Consider the following 24,902-nt stretch of genomic DNA (forward strand, 5'->3'; position numbering starts at 1 on the left):
GAGTTTTTCCTTTCCAGTCAGCTTTCTCACTCACTATGTGTTAATAGACCTCTCTGCATTGAATCATATCTGTTATTAATCTCTGTCTCTCTTCCACAGCATGTCTTTATCCTGTCTTCCTTCTCTCACCCCAACCAATCACAGCAGATGGTCCCGCCCCTCCCTGAGCCTGGTTCTGTCGGAGGTTTCTTCCTGTTAAAAGGGAGTTTTTCTTTCGCACTGTCGCCAAAGTGCTTGCTCATAGGGGGTCATATGCAGTGATGGGAATAACGGCGTTACAAGTAACGGCGTTACTAACGGCGTTACTTTTTTCAGTAATGAGTAATCTAACTGATTACTATTCCTATCGTTACAACGGTGTTACAGTTACTAACAAGGAAACGCGGTCCGTTACTATTTTTCAACAAACAGACGGTTGAAGCTGTGTTCAGCTTACCGCATCTTCTGGACGCTACAGCTTTAAGCAGCTGCGCGCTCCCGCGGACGCTAATCACGATCACTGTCTAGCACAACACCTGGAGCTAAGGAGGCAAAACAATCGCATGAGTGCTGCTGTTTGACTGAGGAAGAATAAAGTAGTCGTGGTAAGTCAATCACATGACCACTTAAAGACAAAGCAACAAGGTGACATATACCAGTTTATAAATTGTGTCGATATTCCACGTAAAACCAGAGTCATGATAAACAATAAATACGCGGCGTTTTTTTCCTCAATAGTTTTGTCACGTTAGCGCTAGCAAGCACTCTCTGCTTATGAGCAAAAAAAACAAAACAAAAAAAAGTTTTAGGAGTGACGGCGAGAGAGAGAGAGAGAGAGAGCAGGAAAAGAGAGAGAGTGAGTTTTGAGATGTGAGAGATTTGTGACGTTTAGCGTGTTTGGAGTGTGTAGTTAATGTGTTGTCTTGTGTAGTTAGTGTGTAGTGTTGTGGATAGTTTTGTGTTGTGTGTCAGAACAATGAGGCGACTGCTGTCTCCAGGTAGAAACAGGAGTGATACACCTGCTGCTGTCAGACCTGCAGGTATCAGGCTGTGATGTTCTCCTTTATAGTGGACAGAAATATTTGGAGTGGCACAAATAATTTGTGGCATCTTATTGAAGAACAGCTGATTGTTCTGTAAATAGTTTGAAATGGTTATTTTAAAAAAGGGTAAAAGGTAAATGGATGCAAATAACTTTGTTGTTTGCAAAACTTGTGCATAGGATTTTAAAATTGACAAAAATTTCAATATTTGCATTTAAAGTTATGAAATATGATTCATTAAACATGTTTGTGGTTGTTACAGTAAAAATATAACTTTTTCTACTCTGATTTTATGTTTTTTGTCTGATTTTAGATCAATTCTGGTTATACAGTTTGTCAAAATGAAAACATGACTGTAAATTCAGGCACGTGAGGTTGCGCTAAAAAGAATGATACCAAACAAGGCAAAGTAAATGTTTTTAAAGGTAAAATGTGGAGGGAAAATCAAGAGTAGTAAAAAAATGGCCAATTATACTCTGGACGCCAGAGGGTTAAACATTCTTTTTTTTTTTTTTAAGTAACGCAATAGTTACTTTTCCAAGTAATTAATTACTTTTAGAATATTGTAACTGAGTTTCTAACTCAGTTACTTTTTTGAAGAAGTAACTAGTAACTATAATTGAATTACTATTTCAAAGTAACTTGCCCAACACTGGTCATATGATTGCTCGGTTTTCTCTGTATGTATTATTGTACGATCTACTTTACAATATAAAGCGCCTTGAGGCGACTGTTGTCATGATTTGGTGCTATATAAATAAAATTGAATTGAATTGAATTGAACTGAAGACTTGGAGCACAGGTTAGTCTGTCCTCTGGTTTCCAACTCCAGACCAACAGGCAAGCGCAGTGGACCAACCAAGAACTGGAATTGGTTCTTGAGTATACAGCCTTTACCAACCAATCCACCGAGAGCTCGCAACCAACCTCGATGGAGGCAGAGGCATCTCTTCCACGGTTTAGTTTTCACATGTATATTTCCTATTTTGTGGGGTGGCTGTGGCTCAGGTAGTAGAGCAGATAAGCTACTGATTGGAAAGTTGGTGGTTCAATCCTTTGCTTCCCTAGATACTAACCCCAAGTTGCCTTCCGATGTGTTCATCGGAGTGTGAATGTAGATTCGTTTGCACTTGTGTTTAGAAGTGCTTGTGTGAATGGGTCAATGAGGCATGTTGTATACAGCGCTTTGAGTACTCCGGGAGAGTAGAAAAGCACTATATGAGAATCAGCCCATTATTTTATTGTGTTAGCCTTTTTCACAATCTGCACTGTGTTAACCCTCTCAGGCTCAAATTAAGTTTTAGTTACAGGAAAAATCTGATATTTTGGTAAAATTATCAAAAAAAAAAACCCTCATAAAATATGTATGTGGGGTTGTTAGTTTTTAACCGTTGCAAATTGGCAACACCTGCCTCGAGAGGGTTAAGTTCTACTTCCTGTTTCATTAGTCAGACTTAGTTCAGTTATATACTTCCCTGTTTCTAGTCATCTTTATCCAGTATGTTTAAGCTCTCAGTTTCTTTCCCATGTCTCTGCCAAGAGGAGGCAGGGCCTTGCGGAGCAGTACCCAGTGGTGAGTGAGTTTGACTTTTTCCCTCCAAATCACCACAAGCCGAAAACTGCTGTTCAGCACACCACAAGCCCAGCAAAATCTAAGACTGTTTATTATTTGCACTGGGCTATCAGAAGACTGGTCATTACCAACTTCCATCCATACGAACTGTTCCAGCATCTGAGACTCTCTCCCCGGAATTTGACTTTGAACCTGACCATTTCTCTCCTCCTGTCATTATCTCAAACCTGTGTCTCAGCCTGTTCCTACTCGCAGGACGGCTAGGACCCTGACTTCCCCTGCACTCTTCCAGTTTCCCCGGTGAGGGTGGCTAGGGCCCAGCTGGTCCCTGTCCCTGCCCTGGTTCCTTGAGCGGCTAGGGCTTTGCCTGCACCCAGGGCGAGGGCAGCTGAGACCCAGTCCACTCCTGCTCCATATCTGTTCCTTGGGTGGGGATGACTGGTGTCCAGCTTGCTCCTGCACCTGTCCCTGTGCCTAGGGTGATGGTGGCCAGGACCTAACCCGTCCCTGCACCCATATCTGCTCCTCAGGTGGGGACGGCAGGGGTTTAGCGAGTTTCTTCACCTGTACCAGTTCCTAGGGACAGACGGCCCAGCCATCAACATGAGCTCTAGCTGCACCATTCAGACCTTGCTGCTAGCCCTGCTTTGCCTCAACCAGAGGTTTCCCGCACGGGCTGGACCGGCTCTATCTGCAAAGCTGCACCACCGGCGACCTCCCAAGCCGCCATTGGCTGTCGCATCACCTCTGCCGGTCCACAGTGAAGTGCCGCTGGCTTGGCTTGAAACTGCTTCATCCTCAGAGCCTGCAGCTCAGTTTGTGTCAACCAACAGTGACCCACCTCCACAGATATCATCACTCAAGGGTGAGTGAAAAACATTTTTTTCTCTATACCCACCCTGAGTTTAAAAAGTTTTAAGAAAGACAGTTTACTCCAGCTTTGAGGATCTAAGGGCTGTTCTGAGTACTGCCGAACTGTCTGAAACTAAAACTTTTTTTAAACCTGCATTTGAGTGTTTTGATTCGGAGTAAGGAGGTAAGGAAGTAAAATGAATTTATATGGCACTTTTAAAGACAGGAATCTGTTACAAAGTGATTTACAGGAAATATAAAAACAAAAGCCAGTTATCCATTCCTGAGGTGGCCCATGGTAAAAATGTATCCTTTGCTTCTGAGCCAGTTAATAACAATGACGTATAACACTGACAGGATAATCGCCTCTCTGTGAAAGCTATAGCTTGATTTTATAATTTATGTGAGGTTACTGTTGCAAGATCCCTGCCATCTGTAACTGTAAAAGAACCTAGCAAGAAGTTTTCGTCTTACTGTATTTGTAGCAAATTATGAAAATCTGCTGCTTAATCTAATAAAGTGTTTAACAATATACCCTGTGTTTTCACCTCTCTATTTGTGTTGCACTGTTCTTCTGCATGCTGAAGATAGCAGGGACAATCCTGGGGCTAAGTATTCCTCCATAAGGATTACCCTCTGGCATGTGTTGCAATGTAAACTGTCAAGGTACGGTTAAGTTTGGTTTTAATGTGCAACAACAAAGCAAAGTATACCACACCTCGATATATTCATGATCCTGATTTATGAAACATCAAAGCAGAATCATCTCTTTGATCCTTCCTACTCCTACATTACCAGTAGAAGTAGGCTATATTACCAGTAAATCACTAATTATGTGGTAAAGGAATAACATAAAATATGTTTAAAAGCCACTGTGAAGTCAACAAAATAACAAAAAAATAATAATCAGGATTCTGTTCAACATCAAACGATGACACCTATTATGAAGTAAACATCAAATCCATCTAATTAAAGGGCTTACAATAATTAGGCTCTGACCTCTATCCTTCAAGTGCAGTGTCAAAGTGGAAAATCTGTATTTGCTTCCATTACAGAGCCATCAATGAAGCTTTCACAATAACTGCTTTTTTAACCTCCATAGTGTACAGCCACTTAATATACTGAGGTGCTGTTCTGCAACAAAAACATGTTCTTTGCAATTACACTTGAGTCAAGCTCCAAAAGAGATACCTATGTTAAAAGACCTGACCTTTTATGTTAATAACCCACTTAAGGCCTAAAATTTGGCATAATGAAGGAAATTTCTGGACTGAAATCAATGTTTCTTTGTCTGACCTTATCGATATTTTTAAAGAGAGTGTGTAAAATCTCACCACTAGAGGTCAGTAGATTGCAGACTAGAGTCAACTGAATTCTGTTTTCTATGGGAGGTGCTGTAGGACAAACAACTCTGGCTGCTGTTCCTCTCTGATGTAAGCTGTCAGTCTGCTGTTTACCTCAACTATCAATGTGTTCATGTTTATTTACTCTCGAGGAGGCTTTGAAAATAGTATATTATCGAAGGTCACTTCTATCCGTTGACAGTGATACCGAGGTGAGCTTTAAGCATATCCTGATGTTTTTTTCGGTGCGTTAGCTGCTGTTAAATAACAAAAAGAACGAAAAAAAAACCCCAATATTAATTTGCTAGCTAGTAACTGCATCTGCAGATATTTCCCCAAGTTTACTCTCTCTTTCAAACATGGTCAGGCCAAGTTTATAAAAAAACAAAATGGTGATATTCAAAACCCTAAAGTAAAGGCTTCAAAACTAATTGGAGACATCATAGTGGCTATGTTAGTCTTACACTTTTCATGCTGGCTCAAAGTTCTGACGTTGCCAATGAAGAGCAGAAAGGAAGCACATTTCAAAGAAACAGAAACGGCAACTAAAACTTGATTTCAGATTTCCTAATGCATTGCAAAATAGATCGCTCTAAGTAGTTTGTAGAGTCTAGAAAAAAATATTGTATATGCTACAACCTTAAGAGCATTTTTTTCTAAGCAAAACACATTACATCATTATAACATGTGTCACATACCCATTGGGGTCCCGACCCCATAGGCTTTTGAGTCAATGAGGCCTCCAATCTGTGTGAGGTTGCAGTTGCGCTGCGTCACAAATTCGATGGTGGTGGATTCCATGAGGAATGCGTAGTCCGAGGTGAGCACACGGTGAATGCCTTCCTCAACATTCTTCACCATCACAGAGTGCCGCCGACTGCTCATAAACTCCCACATTTTATCATATGTTGAGATCTTGGTTTTCTGAGGAGACATAGAAGTGTAATGTGAGAAAAGAATATTTAACTACTTAAACACAAAGCAATTTATAATTTAGCTAAATGTATTCATTGTAAAAGCCATGTACTGTATGTTTTAATCATCCTAAAGTTGTAACGTTAAATTTAGAGATTCATAAAGAGTTAATGTGTGTGTGTGTGAGTGACATTCATACAATCACACTTTCAAATACTGCCAATGCATGCAATCATCTACTTTCCAAATTTCATTAGGTTTAGTAGAATTTTTTTGGAGCTATAGCAGTACGTTATGCTTTCTGCCTGCCTCCGTCAATATCGCTTACGAGTGGAATATAAGTTGAAGCAGACAAGCATGCTAAACAGCAGTGTGAACAGTCTGAATTTGTATGACCATAATGTTCTTCTTTGATGCCCATAAAGCTGATAACACTTACAGGCATAAGCAGCAGCAGAGTACTCTCAGTAGCAGAGCACAGTGCCCAACTTAGTACACCTGTAATCACCATGAAAAGTCCAAGACCACATTACTCTCTGGGGAGGCAGATTTGAAGCCATTTTTGAAGCCATTTGAAAAGTAATTAAGTCACATCTTCAAGGTCCTGCCCGCCATTATTGTGTGTAATGACTTTTTGTGGCTGGTCGATATTTTAGATCAACTGGGTGATTTGTGGAGTGCCTATCAGAATCTTTTGGAGTCACTCTTGACAAATCAGGCAATTGAGCATGCAAGCTTCAGACTGCTGATAAGGCGAGAGCAGTGGCTGTGAATACACGGAGAGTCAGATAACCACCTATACTCTAAGTCAGGCAGACAGCCAAGGTATTTTTCCAAGAGCCTACGTACAGGGATTCAGAGCTGATTTCATTCAAACCATGCGAGAGGTGGTGGGAAACACAACTAGTGCATACAATGAATAGCTGCCAAACCAAAATAGTTCAAAAGAATCCATCCAATATGTTACATCCTCATAGTTTAGAAATACTGGATCAAATCTTATGAAATTCAAAATACAAGTACAAGCTCCCAAAATACTTTGTGCTGGCTGATCCTCTTAAGTCATCACCAGTTTAATAAAGTTTTCATCCACCTGCTTCTGCCACGATGGAAAGGCTAATGCTGTCCTCTTTTTTTATTTCTGCTAAACCCTCAGTGAAACTGATGACACTGAAGGGGCCTTATATTTGTAAATGCTTTAAAATATCCTGGTTCATCCAAATCTTTGCTGTTGAGTTAGTTAGAATTTAGAATGTGTTTTGTATGTTTTTAAATAAAGTCTTAAATTGACAGATTTTCAAAGGTTTATATATACTCATCATGGGCATAATGTCATGGTAATTCTGAGCTTTTAATGATTTCTTTAAACTGTTCTGTCTGTTCTGGTTCTGTCTCTGTGTTTTGTCTTCTGTCTCTGTACTAAGCTCGTGTGTCTTATTCCTGGTGTCAATGTTAGTTATTTCCTGTTTTGGTTTGGTGCTGTGTGTGTCCTGTGTTTAGTTTTACTTTTTCTTGTCCCGTTAGTCAGTCTGTTCAGCTGTGTTCCCAGGCGTTTCCCATCTCCCTAATCACCTGGTGTGTATATACTGGCTTGTTTTTGTATTTTGTTGTTTCAAGGTACAGAAAGGAAATGACTAGTGTGCAAAAAATCCTTGACCGCATCTTCCAGTCCCCTAACATAAAAACTGTCAGCCATGCTGGTCACTATAGATGCATGATTAAAGAAGAATCCTTTACTTCTCCAAAAACTTCTCGTTTGGAAAATATGTTAAGAGCTGAGGGAGGAAGACGGTAGACAAGCTCCTTCATGTCACTGCTGTGGTAAATGAGTTCCTTCATAAAGCTGCTGCAGGATATCTGCTCCTCTTGGCAGCCATGGCCAGTGGGTTGAAGAAGAGGAACCTGCCACCACCACACTCTCAGCTTCCTCTGCTTCCGCTTTCCAGGTTTTCTTGATCACCTCTTCTCAATGGTCTTCAGGCCAGTGCTGTCCACACCACCCAAACCAGTGGGGTCCGAGCCATCTGAGCCAGTTGGTCCTGTTTGGCCTGAGCCTGAGGGTCCCTTGTGAGCTGAACCCAAGCCATAGGGTCTCTATCTTCTCTTCCAATTCGTTGACCACTGGCTTTGCTTCCTGAGGAGTCTTCGTCAATACCAGCCTCCAATTAATCATCTTTGCAGCAAGATAAGCCACATCTCTTCAATTGCCCATTCCCAGGGTTCCTTCATTTTATTCATTCTTCGTTCCCCTGGCTGATTCCCTGCATTTATTTTTCTACACTGCTTGCCACCTGGCAGGCCTCCTGAATTGCTTCATCGCAGTTATTGGACTCCTGGCAGACTTCCTGAACTGTTTTTCCTGCACTGGCCTCTGCCTCTAGACCTCAATATATGACTGGGCCAACCTCCAAACAGTCAGAATCCTCTCTGACTGTCCTTTGGCCGGGTCAGCCACTGGTCTGTTTTCTGTTTTGTTTGGACTTTGTAGCTCTTTTTGTTTTTGTTTCTGTTCCCTCTGCATACCAAGTACGCTTGAGCAAGATACGGAATCTCAAGGTGCTCTCCGATGCATCCAGAGTATCAATGCGTGTGAATTTGAAATAGAAAGCACTTAAGCATGGAAATTTGAAAGGCTTCTATAAATGGGTGAATGAGGCATGTTGTGCTTTGAGTCAGGAAAATCAAGTGGAGTAGAACAGCTGTATATAAGAATCAATCCTTTTGTAAAAAAAAAAAAGGTAAACTAGGCCATTTTTTTAAAATTACCTCCAGGGGTTAGAAGATGAAGATTATGTAGACATACCAAGGTGAAGTCAGAAGGTTCTCTGTGATAAATGTTGCCTTCGACACTATTTTTGATGTCTCCTGTCAAGACACGTCATGTTGAGAATGGTGTGGTCTACTCCTTTAAAAGCAGCAGTACATCTCAGTCAAAGGTCCTCAAGGTAATTAATTCTTCAAAGTTCAAATTTGGTACTGTGGGCAGTTTCATGCCCAGAATGCTATGACCATCTATAAAGGACTTTAGTTGTAAAAGTAAGTATGATTTTCCCTAAAATTGTAGAGATGAATAGACGTTTTCAAATAGATCTAAATGCAGAGTGAACTAAAGCATTAAACTTTTTTTAATTTAATCAGTGAGAGTAACAAAGCTTGTTGATTCAATTCAGTTTTATTTATACAGCGCCAAATCACCACAACAATCACCTCAAGGTAAACCCTGCAATAATACAAAAAACCCCAAAACCCCAATAATCATTTGACCCCCTATGAGCAAGTGTTTTGGTGACAGTGGGAAGAAAAAACTCCCTTTCAACAGCATAAATGGAACAGCCTGCAAAGAGCTGGCTGCCAGTAGGTGGTAGACTGCTGCCTACTGGGAGTCTGCACTTTTTCTTTTTGGCTTGCCTCATGGAGCCATGCTTGCATAAACCAATGGATTATAACAATGGATAACATAATAATAATTAATAACAGTACAATTTGGACTCAAACCCATATTTTAGCACCTGCTGTTGGACTGCAAGGTAAGTGAAACCTTTTTTATTCCTTAATTTATGTTTAGGACTATGTCTCTTGTAGTTATTAACTTAGTTTTTATGACTATTCTAAGTATTGTTAGCTACTAAACTACTGTTAGCTGCTCTGTTAGTGTTGTAAGGTGATAGCATGTGGACTAAGTTTTTACTTTTATAAAAACTAAGGTTTTATAAAAGTAAGGTTGTCATAAAATAAGCTGGCCATTATTATTGTAAATATGTATAGAGAACTAGATGAGGTTAGTTCTACTTTCAAATAAGACATTAAATATATTTTATATATGTGTATATACAGTACTGTGCAAAAGTTTTAGGCGGGTGAGGAAAAATGCTGTAAACAAAAGAATGCTTTCAAAAATATGAGTGTTAATCATTTATTTTTAATGAATCAACAAAATGCAGTGAATGAACAAAAGAGAAATCTAAATCAAATTAATGTTTGGTGTGACCTCCCTTTGGCTTCAAAAAAGCATCAATTCTTCTAGGTACACTTGTACACAGTTTTTGAAGGAACTCGGCTGGTAGGTTGTTCCAAACATCTTGCAGAACTAGCCACAGATCTGCAGATGGTTTCCTCACATCCTTCTGTGTCTTCATGTAATCCCACATACGCTCAATGATGTTGAGATCAGGGCTCTGTGGGGGCCATACCATCACTTCCAGTACTTCTTGTTCTTCTTTACGCTGAAGATAGTTCTTAATGACTTTGCCAGTATGTTTGTGTCACGGACCCGGTTCCAGGGACTCGGGGTTTGTGAGCAGTGTGGACTATTATTATTAGTATTATTATTATTATTATTATTATTTGATGTGTGTGTCTTCTGCACTGCTGCTGTTCCTGTGTTCCATGTTTGTGTATTGGCAGGTGTGTGTGGGTGCGTGTGTGGGTGTGGTCGTGACAGGCACCTTCAGGCCTGGTGGGTGTGGCCCTGCCAGCTGACCGGTCACACCCAAGGATCTTCACACACACCTGGCGCTGATCAAGCCTCATCGGAGGAGCTTCTTTAGAGTGTGGTGGAGCTCTCTCCGGTGCTGGATTGTTACACGTGACTCCCCGTCAGTTTTCCAGCAAAGCCTGTAAGTGCTAGTCAGTCGTGATTGTGGAGTTTTCTAAAAGCTGCCTTTGTGTGTTTTTCCCCAGGAGGATTTGTGGGAACGAAGAAACAGCAGGTGGATGGTTCACAGGGAGCGGAGACACAAAGCACAGGCACAAAGAGGAAACACGAAACGGGAGTCGGGAACACACGGGGATTTGTTGGCTGTCTATATTTGCTGCACTGTAAATAAACGCACTGTTCACCGCACAGAGTCTAGCATTTGGGTCCTCCTTCCCCTCATCCCCACATCCTGGCAGACCGTGACAGTTTGGAGTCATTGTCCTGCTGCAAGAATACGGGGCACAGAAAGGGATTGCCAAGACTGTCAGTCTGACAGTCAGCCAAGACTACATGACTAGGCACTGCCTGGATTGATTACAAGAAGGCGTATGACTCGATGCCCCACACCTGGATCCCGGAATGCCTAGACCTGTACAAGATCAACAGAACCCTAAGAGCCTTCGTCAGGAACTCAATGGGGATGTGGCGGACAACACTAGAGGCCAACTCCAAGCCCATAGCACAAGTCACCATCAAGTGCGGGATCTACCAAGGAGATGCTCTGTCCCCACTGCTGTTCTGCATAGGCCTGAACCCCCTCAGTGAGATCATTAACAAGACTGGCTACGGATACCGACTACGGAGTGGAGCAGTTGTCAGCCACCTCCTGTACATGGATGACATCAAGCTGTTTGCCAAGAGTGAACGAGACATCGATTCACTGATCCACACCACCAGGATATGCAGCAATGATATCGGGATGTCATTCGGACTGAATAAATGTAGTCAGATGATAACAAAGAGAGGGAACGTAGTCAGAACTGTGGGGATCAAACTACCAGAAGGCAACATTGCAGACATAGAGGACAGTTACAAGTACCTGGGGATCCCACAGGCAAATGGAAACCACGAAGAGGCCACTAGGAAAGTTGCAACCACCAAGTACCAGCAGACGGTCAGGCAAGTCCTGAGGAGTCAGCTGAATGGGAAGAACAAGATCCGGGCTTTCAACACCTACGCCCTGCCCGTGATCAGGTACCCAGCTGGGATAATAAGCTGGCCAAAGGAGGAGATAGAAGCAACTGAGACAAGGAAGCTCCTGACCATGCATGGAAGGTTTCACCCCAAGTCCAGCACCCTGAGGCTGTACGCTAAGCGGAAGGAAGGAGGCCGGGGACTAGTGAGTGTCAGCACCACGGTCCAGGATGAGACAACAAACATCCACGAATACATCAGGAAGATGACCCCAAACGACCATGTGCTCAGTGAATACCTCAGGCAGCAGAAACCCAAGAAAGAGGAGGAAGGCGAGGAACCATCATGGAAGGACAAGCCCCTACATGGTATGTACCACTGCCTGATAGCGGAGGTGGCCGTCATTCAGAAATCCTACCAGTGGCTGGACAAAGCTGGACTGAAAGACAGCACAGAGGCACTAATCATGGCAGCACAGGAACAAGCTCTGAGCACAAGATCCATAGAGGCTGGGGTCTATCACACCAGGCATACATGGAACACCATAACCAAGTGGCCGGTGTAGTATACAGAAACATCTGTGCTAAATATGGCCTGGAAGTCCAGAGGTCAAAGTGGGACATGCCCCCAAGGGTGGTGGAGAATGACCGAGCTCAGATCCTGTGGGACTTCCAGATACAGACGGACAAATGGTGGTGTTTACCCAACCGGACATAGTGGTGATACACAAACAGAAGAAGACGGACATAGTGATAGATGTAGCGGTTCCCAATGACAGCAACATCAGGAAGAAGGGACACGAGAAGCTGGAGAAATACCAAGGGCTCAGAGAAGAGCTGGAGAAGGTGTGGAGGGTGAAGGTATCAGTGGTCGCAGTGGTAATTGGAGCACTAGGTGCAGTGACTCCCAAGCTAGGCGAGTGGCTCCAGCAGATCCCAAGAACAACTAAGATCTCTGTCCAGAACAGCGCAGTCCTAGGAACAGCTAAGATACTGCACAGGACCCTCAAGCTCCCAGGCCTCTGGTAGAGGACCCGAGCTTGAAGCATAGACCGCCCACAGGCGCGTGAGGAGAATTTTATATATATGGACGTCGTCAATACGTTTGCGCGGTCAGCTCATTAACGCGTTGATGCCTTCCAGCCCCACGCACAGGGCGATCCGCGTTAATGTAGTTATAGTGTTAATGTCATTTTAACTAGATTAACGCTGACAGCACTAAGATATATATAAAAGCTCTGAGGTGTAAACGGGTGTGATTGTGAGCCACACCCGTTTTCACACCGTGGCTCAGGTGATTAGGCAGAGGAACAATCAGGGGTCCAGGACCCTCTTTGGGACACTTCCAATAGGGCTTGAAAATCTGGAACTCTCCACCAATTGCTCTTAGAATTGAAGAAGCTTCTCGGATGAGAGGTGAAACATTTTCAAGAAACTTAAAGAAGTTCAGACACTTTACTTTCCAAACTCCTTAGACTACCAGAGATATTTCTAGATAATGAGCACACTTTCAAGTTAGCTTTAATAGGTTATTAATGTGTATATAATGTCTCCAAAAGTTGATGCTGTTCATCTGGACATAGCTTTTTGTGGGAGAAACGTTTCGTCACTCATCCAAGTGACTTCTTCAGTCTCAGCTGACTGCATGTTTCCCTAATCAACTTTTGGAGATTTACTTACCTGGATGATTGAGCATGCATCAAGATGAAGATGTATATAATGTGTTTATAAAGTTGATTTCACTATAGTGAACCCACTGCCATGTTTATGTTCATGGCGTTTTGGCCACATCTCTCTTTAAAGTGAGAATTTTATGGTAAGAGAGACTTTTCCTTGGATACATAAAGGATTCACAAAATAGAAATGAAATTGTTGTTGGAGTTTTTGAAGGGGGGTTTAAACATAGACTGTTTTGTTTTGTTTTTTGTAGTGTGTACAGTGTTTTTACCAAATGATCATAAACATAAGGAAGGTGGAAAATAACACAATTTGTTTCTTTTCTCTTTTTTCCTCTCTTCTATAAATTGGCTTCCTCTTTTCTCAGATCTCATGTGAATGAGCTTTATCTACTTGATTAATTCACCATGGTTGCATGAGCTGTTCCTCCCATCTGTTGTAATACTAATGCAAAACAATTCAGACATGTATAGCCTGGGGACAAGAAGATCTGTGACACATCCATGTAAAAAGCCACTGTCAAAAGCAGTATTACCTTTAATAAGATGTAATTTTATTACCTAACAAGGTGTGTGTTTACTTATTAAATCATTTAAAGGTGTTGTAGCAACAGGCCATAGGGAATGCCTATGACTGGAAGAAGAGAGACATATCACTGCTTTGAATAATATCCTGCAAAGACACTAACATAATAAACCACCATTAGATATATGTTTTGCAGAAGACAATAGTTAACCAACTAAAGTAGTTTGTCTGTTTTTTGTTTGCCTTTTCTTGGTTCAAACTGTGATTGGGAAGCTTGCACGTCTGAGAGTGTGGTCTATTGAATTGACTGAGGCTGATGATAAGTCTTACCAAAGCATTCCATTCCAGTCATGCATTTTAAACATCTCACACTGAATGTGTGGATAGAATATGTTTTCTCGGAGAGACTTCCAGTGCAGTGATGGAGGTAGTTGCGTGAAACTTCTGCTCCCGGCCCGTTTTATGTCAAAGCCTCTGAAATTCAAAATATTAACAAGATAAGCAGCTGAAAGTGAAAACTAGGAAGGGGCTATGGTGAAGGATAAATGCTGCAAGACGAAAACCAAGAAACGAGTCAAAACTACGACGGTGATGGATACTGATGAAAGCGAAGTCAACGAGGAGGGCGACATTTTGGCTAGTGCTGAGGCCACTGCTAGCACAAATGCCGAAATGGATGAGGGCGACAAGGTTGACCTGACAGCGATACTTATGGAAATTAAGGACTTCAGAAAAGAAAACACGCAACAGTTTGAAGAAGTCAAGGCCGAAATATGCAAAACCAACGCAAGACTCGAGGAAGCGGAGGGACGTATTGTGGACACGGAGGAACGGGATCAGATGGTGGAGGACGTGGTGATGGAGCTATTTAAACTACAATCCAAGCTTGCGTCTCAGATCGCCGATCAAGAAAGGCGCTCCCGCCGAAATAATGTCAGGATATATGGAGTAGTGGAGAACGAAGAGAAAAGTGCGCCCACTATGACAGACTTTGTTGAAAATCTTCTGAGGGAGAACCTGAAACTCCCCTCGACTTTGAACTGAGACACTGAGCGAGCGCATCGTGCCCTTGCCGCGTCCCCCCCCAGATGGTACCCTGCCTCGGTTCATCATTGTTCACTTTTTGAGTTACAAGACTAAGGAAGAAATACTCGAAAAGGCATGGCAAATGAAGGGATTTCAGTGGAAAGGTAAACAGATTAATATGGACCAAGACTACGCTCCTGACGTCCTCAAACAGAGAAAGGCATACACAGAAGCTAAGAGAATCCTAAAACAGTGAGGGATACGCTTCCAGACACCGTTTCCTGCGAAACTTTGAGTATTCTACCTGGATGGAACCGCATTCTACAATATACCGCTGAAGAGGTGACGAAGGACATGTTCGACAGGGGCCTCCCAATAGCGATCTACAAGCCCCCAGAGTCGCCGTTGGCACAGATCAAGAAACTGACATGGACCATGAAAGGGAACAAGAGAGAAAAGCGATCCACACTGGAGCGCTCGAGTCAAATGGACTCTGTGTCAGTCAAGGAGAGACTGCAACAGTATAGAAGGGACCCGCAATAAATGCATCACTATTACAAGTAAGATGTCGAGGCATATTAACCAGCTACAGGTAAAATAACCTATCCTTTCCGAATTGCCTGCTTTTTATTTATTTTTATTTATTTTAATTATTCCTTTTGTAAACTCTGCTGACCTCAGGAAAAAAGAGACAATATAATGATAAGGGAAGCGAAATGCACAATATTTAGAGCTACCGCCTTGTTGTAATTAAGAGGCTGGGAGTACTGCCTCATGCAGGGTGGGAGAATTGCACAAGGACGTCTTCCAATCAGGGGGCCCACTCTAGAGTGGGTGGCGGTCCCCCTTAAAGACTTATTACACCAGATCTTACAGGGTTTCCTTATTTCTTTTTTTCCCCTTTCTTGTCAAATTTTCATCATTGGTTCTATTGTTATCCTGTTGGCTGTGGTTCTGTGCAGCACTGTTCGGACAATGTGGCATTCCTAGGCTTATTTCGACAATAATGTTCCACCTTAAAAATGGAAAACACTGTTAATATCATCTGCTTTAATGTAAATGGAATAGTTAGCCCACAAAAAAGATCCAAGATACTGTCTAAACTAACCCTACTACAGGAGACGCTCTTGTCAGACTAAGAACACAAAAAACTGGAGTGAGGCTTTAATAAACATGTTTATTCATCATCATATAAGTCCGGACACCGCAGAGGAGTTGCAATATTGGTATCACAACAGACTTGTTTTGAATTTTTATCTGACAAAAGAGATAGGTAGGGCTGATATGTACTGGTAAAAGGGAGAATTGACAGTTTTCTGGTGACAATTCTCAATATATACGCTCCCCCTGGGAGCGACCGGAGTTTCTATAAGCACATGTTTGAGCTGATGGCATCTGAAACAGAAGGAATGCTGATATGTGGAGGGGACATGAATATCACAGCCCATACTAAATAACGAGGACCAGATTGAAAATTTCCTAAGTTCTCTAAACCTCCCGAAGGTCTCAGAACAGGAGAACAGCATGTTAACTAAAGAAATTACGGATAAAGAAATCAGTGTTGCAATTGCAAGACTAAAGCCGCACAAGACCCCTGGCACGGATGGTTTCACTGGTGAATGGTATAAGACCTACAAGGAGAAATTAACTCCTAGGCTGAAGGCAGTGTGCAACTGGGTCCTTAAAGGAGGGGAGGTCCCTCACCATCATGTCTGTTGTTCCTAAGGAAGGAAAAGATAAATTGAACTGTGGGCACTATTACCAATATCAGTATTAAACCTGGATTATAAAGCATACACATCCATAATAGCCAAACGACTTAATAATGTTATACCCAAACGTATTAATCTGGATCAAACCGGGTTTATCCATCAGAGGCAAAGGCAGTATTCGAAGGACTCTCCACGTCATATATCACATTAAAAGGAATAATCTAGAGGCAATGCTGATAGGTTTAGATGCTGAAAAAGCATTTGACTCAGTAAGATGGTCATTTCTCTAGTTTGGATTTCATCAGACAGTTATTGAGACAATTCAAACAATTTACAACAAACCAACAGCAAAAATTAAAATAAACAGCAGCCTATCAAAACCATTTATCCTTGAAAGATCATGCCGACAGGGTTGCCTGCTATCTCCGATCCTATTTGCTTTGTTCATCGAACCCCTTAGTCAATATATAAGACAAAATAACCAAATTAAAGGGATCAATGTCCAGGGAGATTATCAGAAGCGCTCTCTTTTTGCCGATGATATTTTAATCTACCTAGGCCACAGAGTGAATCTCTACCCAGAATAATGACAATATTAGAGGAATTTGGGTCATTATCAGGCTATAAATTAAATTTTCAAAAAACACAAGTTATAACCTTCAACTTCCAACCCGGTGTTGAACTTCAAAAGATGTGCAATCTCAAATGGGGCAAAGACTCCATAAAATATCTTGGGGTGATATTATGCAGAGACGATAAAATGCTTTTTGAACTACGGCCCATTAAACACAAAAATGAAGTCGGATTTAACGAGGTGAAGCCTCATTCCAATTTTGGGCCTAATTAACAGGATAGTATCAATGAAGATTAGCATTCTACCACGCCTGCTTTATCTTTTCCAAACTCTCCCCATTGAAATCCCGAAACAACAATTCGTGGAATGGGACAAGATAGTTTCCCACTATTTATGGTTGGGGAAAAAAACCAGGGTAAGATACAGTACACTACAATTACCAAAGGATAGGGGCGGTCTATCTTTACCATGTCTGAAGGACTATTATTATTCTGCCCAGCCATTAGTATGTTTATGTGATTCTTTGTTTAAATCTCGGTGGAAAGACATAGAAGAACGAGCTACTAATGGCCAGCCAATCCAAGCTATGATAGCGGATGGTAAACTAAAGTCGCATTTGAAAGATCCTGATAATCCCTGGATAAAATCAACTTTTAAGATCTGGAAGCAGGTGTGCAGAGAGAACAAGCTAAACAAGGCAGAAATGATGCTAAGATGGTGTGCTTTTAATACAGGGTTCCCACCCAACCAGGGTGACATAAGATTTCGAGAATGGAAATTGAAAGGCCTTACTTCTTATTTGACATTCAATCATGAGGGGGAACTAGCAGATTTTCAGACTCTAAAGGCAACACAGGGTTTAAACAATCAATATTTCTTTAGATACTTACAGATGAGAAACAGACATAAGGAAACTGCAGGGCCCAGTCGGGAGGGAAACAGAATTCTAAATACATTTCAAATGGCTTATAACGTTAACACTGTGGTTCGGAAGGTTGTTGCAAAGCTCTATCAAGGATTTCAAGAAAATAAATCTACCAGTACTTTGTATGTTAAAAAAAATGGGAGAAAGAAACAAGCTCAGTGATAGATGACAAAAGTTGGGACCTGTTATGTAAAGTGCAATGGGAAACAACCTGCTCATCCAATTGGAGAGAGTTTGGCTGGAAAAATATAATTCGTTTCTTTCTTACCCCAGACCAAAAAAGCCATCAAAATGTAAGCTCAGCCTGCTGGAGATTATGTGGCAATCAAAAGGCAAATCACTACCATTTATTCTGGTCCTTCCCCAAAGTTAATTCATTCTGGCAAGATTTTCATAAATGTTTGGAAAAGAATTTAAGTTCCCAAATCCCCTTTGATTTCTTACATATGTACTTAGGCCAGGAACCCCTAAATATAACCACCCCAGCAGATAAATGCCTACTGAGAATTATTATAATGTCAGCTAAGAAAACATTGACTAGGCATTGGCTGCAAACAAACATACCAGGAATACAAGAATTTTACAATACTGTGTACCAAATATTCGTAATGGAGAGGCTTACTATGTCTTTGCGGCTTCAAAGAGACAGATTGGGGGTGCCTGTAACTCAGGCGGTAGAGCATTGTTTGTTGGTTTTGATTGTTCTTTGTTTCTTTCCCTATTATGAAAATGTTGTCCAGATATATATATTCCAAATAAACAGTCTATATACAGGGGGAAGGTGGGGGGAATAATATTAATAATAATAATAAATTAGAGAAACACAACTGGGAACTATTGCTTACATCTTACTACAGTTTTGAGAAATTGAAATTCTGTTGGATATGTTGACTGACAATGTATATGGCTATTTAATCTTTGTCCCCATGTATGTTGTAAAGTTCCTTGTGTAAATTCTTTGTACAAGATCACCAATAAAAACTACAAATATAAAAAAAAGAATATGTTTTCTCAGTGGATAACAATAGCCCTTTGCAACTGCGTGTACTTAACGCTCAAGGAGAATAAAAGCAAGGCTTCAAGGTACACAAAGAGGAGTAGAGCTCAAATGGTGTCAGAACAGGACTTTATCACATGTGAACCTGGTAATAACCCAAACCCTAGGAATTTAAACAAGTAGCATCTCTAAACTACTTATCATGCAGGGAAACAAGGCCGAACTCTAGGGTAAGACATCAGCATTTCCCAGAGGATGAAGGGAACATCCTATTTAATGACACCAGTCTCCACCTTAAAGGGCAGGCAATGTTCTGTTCCACAGAGAGATTCTCAACCTAACTACTTGTTTGTTTCTTTGGAGGAAAAGAGCCTAAACATACCTTAAAGGTGTGAGTCTAAATATCATGATACCTTTATCACCATACATGTATGAAGAATAACAAAATACATGCAGAAGTGATTTTTCTTATGTGATGTTCATTTGAAATTGGGATCCCTGGGTTTTGGACTCTGCATTTTGACTGATTGTGCAGGTTATTATTACCAGTGTTGGGGAGTAATGGAATACATGTACCGGCGTTACGTATTTCAAATACAATATATGAGTAACTGTATTCCGTTACAATTACCGTTTAAAAAGGTTGTATTTTAGTTACTTTGTTGAAATAAATGGATTACACGGCGGTCTTTTCCTGTTTCATATGTTAGGCCAGACCTTCCCAAAGTGTGGGGCCCGCCCCTTAGGGGGGGGGCGCAGAGCCATTGCAGGGGGTGCGCGGTGTGAAAAGGAAAAAACAAAACAAAACAAAAAAACAAGGCTTGGACACTGCTAGCACGGGGCACCTCCACAAACGCAAAGCAGGAGATGAAGCATCGCTGAATATGTTTCCAAGCCAACTTCATTCTAAGCCAAAGACTAGAAAATATGGTGACGCATATCTTCCCTTTGGTTTCACCTGCATAAGTGCCAAGGTAGGTCTCCCCTGCATGTCGTGAGCACGCGCTGGGCTCTTCAAATCACAGACAAACAGTATCCCACAGCTGTTTATGTTTTTGAACCCATTTTGCAGAGGGATTGAAAAATGTATTGATAACAATGTTGAATATTATTACACAGGAAAAAAAACAACTACATGTAAAATAATCACAGCATGATGCCTCTGTCTTTCTAAATGGAGGGACAGTAACTGCGTGTGTAAATGTAAGCGTGTAAAACCTGCAGATAGTCAGATTAACAGTATTTTGTCTCTATCTGCCATTCTGCAATTCATCTCATGTAAACAATAACGTGGCGCACAGCGTGACGTGAAAAAAGGCACATACCTTTGACGTTGCGTGACGAACTCTGTATTCCTCGTCCACACGTAAACGCAAAAAAGGAGTTTTAAAAAATCTCAGTTTGCGTGTGCGCGCGCGCGAGGGGGGGCGCGAACATTTTTCTTGTAAAACAAAGGGCGGCCTAGCAAGAAAAGTTTGGGAACCACTGTGTTCGGCTATGTCCTCTCTATTTTTGGTAATTCCACGTCGGTGGAAACCCAAACAAAACACGCATTAAGAGGCTCTAATGTCTGTGTCTCAATCTCACGGCCCATGTCACCTCTATTTGCAGCCCGCATAATGACGTGAAGAAATATTTTTAAAAATTATTATTCAAAAAATGATTTAATATGAAGGCAATAGGCAGAGTGTTACAGGCATCGCCCTAAAGCATGTAGCCTGATGGGCAGTGTAGTCCGTGCTGCAGGGAGAATGGACTGCCATACCCGTTATGTGTCTGTGAGCGAGGGAGGGAGAAAAAGGAGAGAAAGGAAAAGTACGAGCTGTCATCGAGCAAAAACGGGAGCTGGAAGCATGTAAATATGATAATAACCACTGCAGCCAAGAAGAGTGCCTGACGAGCCCAGTTGTAAGTAAGCTATTAAGACTCGACTGTACGCTGTGTTCGTGTTTTCCTCTGAAACAATAAGTTCCGTTGGAGCAGCCTTTCAACGCCTCTCTCTGTCTCTTGCTAGCAAAGTTGACCCAGACAACAAAGTAAAGCTAGTTTTCGGCTACGAGCCCGACACAAACCCGACGTATTAGCCAGAGGTCTCTAAACTAGCCCTACTACAGGAGACGCTCTTGTCAGACTAAGAACACAAAAAACTGGAGTGAAGCTTTAATAAACATGTTTATTCATCATCATATAAGTCCGGACACCGCAGAGGAGTTGCAATATTGGTATCACAACAGACTTGTTTTGAATTTTTATCTGACAAAAGAGAATAGGTAGGGCTGATATGTACTGGTAAAAGGGAGAATTGACAGTTTTCTGGTGACAATTCTCAATATATGTTTTATATACGCACGGAATAGTTTTCTATACGAGATCACTGCAAAATGTGCAGCCTTACCTAATGTCCACCTACTGTTACTCATTTATATTAAGATTTAAACATCTAGTTGGTATTGGTATGGTGAGTAACCTTCAGTAATAGTAATAAGTCACACAGCAATAGGACATTCATGTAGTTGTAAAAAGCATGATAATATATTAAGTAATCCAAAGTATTCGAATACGCTACTGTCATTGAGTAACGTAATGGAATACGTTACAAAATACATTTTGGGGCTGTAATCTGTAATCTGTAGTGGGATACATGTTAAAAGTAACCTTCCCAACACTGATTATTACCACCGTCCCCTTTAGATGGATGTATGAACTAGTTTGATATCACTTGTCATAGTGATATCAAACTAGTTCATACAACCAAGAAAAGCTTAGTTTTCTGTGTAAGCCTTCTAACATGTGCATCATTTTTTATATTAACTCAAGAGATAATCTTTTCCTAAATATTACCCAGTAGTTTTGGGGTTTAAACTGGGGGGGCTGTAACTCAGAAGGTAGAGCAGGTCCTCAACAAATAAGAAGGTTGGTGGTTTGATTCCTGGCTGCTCCATCTGCATGCCAAATATCCTTGGACAAGATAATAGCTCCAAGTTGCTCTCCAATGCATCCACTGGAGTACGAGTGTGTGAATCTTAGATAGAAAGGACTTTTACACAGAAATAAAGTTTGTATGTATGGGTGAATTAGGCATGTTGTAAACAGTGCTTTAAGTGCTCTGGGAGAAGAAAAGCGTAGAAATCCAGAAAAGTGCTATATGAGAATCAGTCCATGTAAACGTGTGTTATTTCTTTACTTCCTGTATAGTTAAGTTTAGGACCCCAGCAAAAAGTCAGATGTGTTTGTACTGCTACCAACACAGCCTTTTTCCCATATGTAATCTTTCATGAGAAAACTCTGGATTGATAATGTCAAAGTGTAACTAACCTTGAAGAAGGTCATGGATGCGCCGTCTTCTACAACTCCATATTCTATCTTTGTCTGCTTGGCCAGATCATCAGCAGAGTCGATAGGCGACTCCATCCTCTCCACAGTTAGGAAGGCTGCTAAGTTTGCCGTGTAGGAGGAGATAATGATGAGTGTGAAAAACCACCAGATTCCTCCTACAATTCTGGTGGAGAGGGCTTTCGGCATGAGCTCAGATCCTGAATGGAAGGAGCAGAGGAGCAGGTGAGGCTGAATACAAGATTAGACTTGTGAGTGGGCAGCACCAAATTCTGGGCCAGGTCTCTGCATCTGCTGCCTGGATCACACACTCAGACACAAACACAAAGATTGGACAGAGTGGGCAGCCACATGGTTGAATATTTCCCTTATGTGTTCTCTTTAACTTTGGAACTAACCTAGTTAAAACAATCAAATTAATCAATTCTTAATTGCAGTAGTAGTAGTAATTAATGCCTTAGACAAACCAAAACTCTTTACTCATACTACTCATCTCTGACAGAGAACTGCTATAACAGGGTTTCGTAAAATTGGATTGGACCACAAGATAACAATGTGTCAAAAAGGTGAATGTTCCAAATGTTCCAAAACAGTACAAATAATGAATAATAAAATGTTATTTTGGCTCTTAAATGTCAGCAATTTACTGATTCCTTATTTTTTTAAGCTATTTAAAAGCATTCTGAATACATTCTGTCTTATATACTGGCATTATGGAGGTGCAGAGGATAACACTGTTAACTCATAGAAGACCTGAAGGTGGTGGCTGGAGGAAGGGAGAAGCAGCATTTCCTGAGTGAAAGGTGATGATAGGCCAACGATAGATTCATACGATACGATGTCTCATGTTATCACATGGTTGCAACATCTCCCTCTGTATCGTTGACAGGGGATTTCTTTAAATCACCCTGCCGTTCTTCAGCTGAGACGTCTGAGTTAGAAAACACACAAACACTGCAGTTCCATTTTTACGCGCGAGGGCAGCCATGGACGCACGACCTGCGTCTCATCACTGCCTGCGTTCTTTATTTATACAAGTCTGTGTCTGTGTGTGTGTGTGTGTGTGGTACAAATATAACAACGTCACTCCAGTAGCGGGACTTTCCCTTTTCTACATCTGTATGTTCTCGTAAAAGAGCTGAGCTTGGTCTTCTCTACATCTAAGTGTTAAAAACAACAGGATGCGGTTAGTATCTGCAGAAGTTCAGCACACAAGTTACTAGGTGAAAAGTCATGTATAAATATGCTTCACTGATAAATATAAAGAATGCATTTCATGTAACTGATCAAAACATAATTATCTTCTGACAATCGTCTTCATGCATGCTCAATCATCCAGGTAAGTAAATCCACAAAAGTTGATTCTGTTCATCTGGACGTAGTGTTGTCATTGGGAGAAACGTTTCATCTCACTGAAAACGCTACATCCAGATGAACAGAATCAACTTTTGGGGATCTCCCTCAGTATAATCTGTAAATCTCTGAACTTTTGTACTGATATGTCATTAAAAAAATACATACATACAATTGTACACCTGTGTTTTTGAGCTGGCTGCAGTGGCCGTGGCGCAACACACAAAGGTTACAAAAATACAAAGTGCATGAAGTGACAACAAAAAGGTGGAAAACGGTAGCAAATGCAACGTCATTTTTGGCTCACGCTGCCGTGTAAGAGGGCTGTGCAGTGAACATAAAAATGGCTGCTGCTCCCATGACATGCACACAGTGCTACAAAATGGATAGATGCAACACTGTGGTGCAATATTCTAACAAAAGGTTCAAGAAGGTTCTTGATAAGGTACAAAGACTTATGCCCTGTGAAGAGTGCAATGGCAGTACCGTAAATGAATAAAGGTAACAAAGGTCCAAAAAGGTATTTTGATTTCAGAGTGTGCATGTAACAGAGATTTACAGACACTCAATGCTCTCTTAATTCATCGACCTTTCAAATTTGCAACTAATTACCAAAGTGAAATTACATGTCAGCTTTTCCAAAAGATAAACTCTGCATAAAAACTATGCCTTCAGGCAACTGCTGTTGTGATTTGGTGCTATATAAATAAAACTGAATTGAATAAAAATCTCAGTAGATTTACTGTGATTCCACTGATTGTGGCCATTTCTACAAAGTATAGCTGATGTTTAGCTTAGCTGCTGTAAAGTTTACACTGACTCGGCCCTAATACGTTTCTGGTTTATTTTCTTTCTTCTTCTTCTCCTAGGCCACTTTTGACACTATAACACACTTTATACACCACTTACAGTAATTCTCCAAAAGCTGATTCTGTTCATCTGGACGTAGCGTTTTGTGGGAGAAACGTTTCATCACTCATCCAGGTGACTTCTTCAGTCTCAGCTGACTGCAATCTTATAAACAGCACATTTGCAGAATGACTGAAACCAGCCCACTGAAGGAACAATGGGCTGTGAGGTCAGTTCCTTAATCTTAATTATGCAAATTCTCATAACCATTGATCAACAACCACTGATCAATGGCCATGAGTCCCATTCACAGAGAGTTGGGGAATGGCTGCAATCACAGCATTGTAAGATGGCCGGTTTGAGCGCGGAGTCAAGGAGGCCATTTACGTGAAAAGGGAAAGACCATCTCTGAATCGAGGAGGGGGCCTAAGGGTACATCTGTCACCATCTTACAATGCTGTGATTGCAGCCATTCCCCAACTCTCTGTGAATGGGACTCATGGCCATTGATCAGTGGTTGTTGATCAATGGTTATGAGAATTTGCATAATTAAGATTAAGGAACTGACCTCACAGCCCATTGTTCCTTCAGTGGGCTGGTTTCAGTCATTATGCAA

At 41.3% G+C, this 24,902-nt stretch overlaps 1 protein-coding gene across 3 annotated transcripts in view; it reads right to left on the minus strand.

Annotated features, from left to right (window-relative positions):
* grik2 (glutamate receptor, ionotropic, kainate 2) overlaps positions 1-24,902 on the minus strand; it is a 348,416-nt gene that overhangs the window by 54,293 nt on the left and 269,221 nt on the right. For all 3 annotated transcript variants that reach the window (XM_063485023.1, XM_063485024.1, XM_063485022.1), the window contains exons 14-15: positions 22,067-22,284; positions 5,489-5,714 (exon numbers count right to left, since the gene is read on the minus strand). In XM_063485023.1, the coding sequence (XP_063341093.1) occupies positions 5,489-5,714; positions 22,067-22,284 (444 nt within the window). The remainder of the gene's footprint in view (positions 1-5,488; positions 5,715-22,066; positions 22,285-24,902) is intronic.

The sequence above is a fragment of the Pelmatolapia mariae genome, linkage group LG10_11 (assembly GCF_036321145.2).
Source record: "Pelmatolapia mariae isolate MD_Pm_ZW linkage group LG10_11, Pm_UMD_F_2, whole genome shotgun sequence".
Classification (NCBI taxonomy): domain Eukaryota; kingdom Metazoa; phylum Chordata; class Actinopteri; order Cichliformes; family Cichlidae; genus Pelmatolapia; species Pelmatolapia mariae.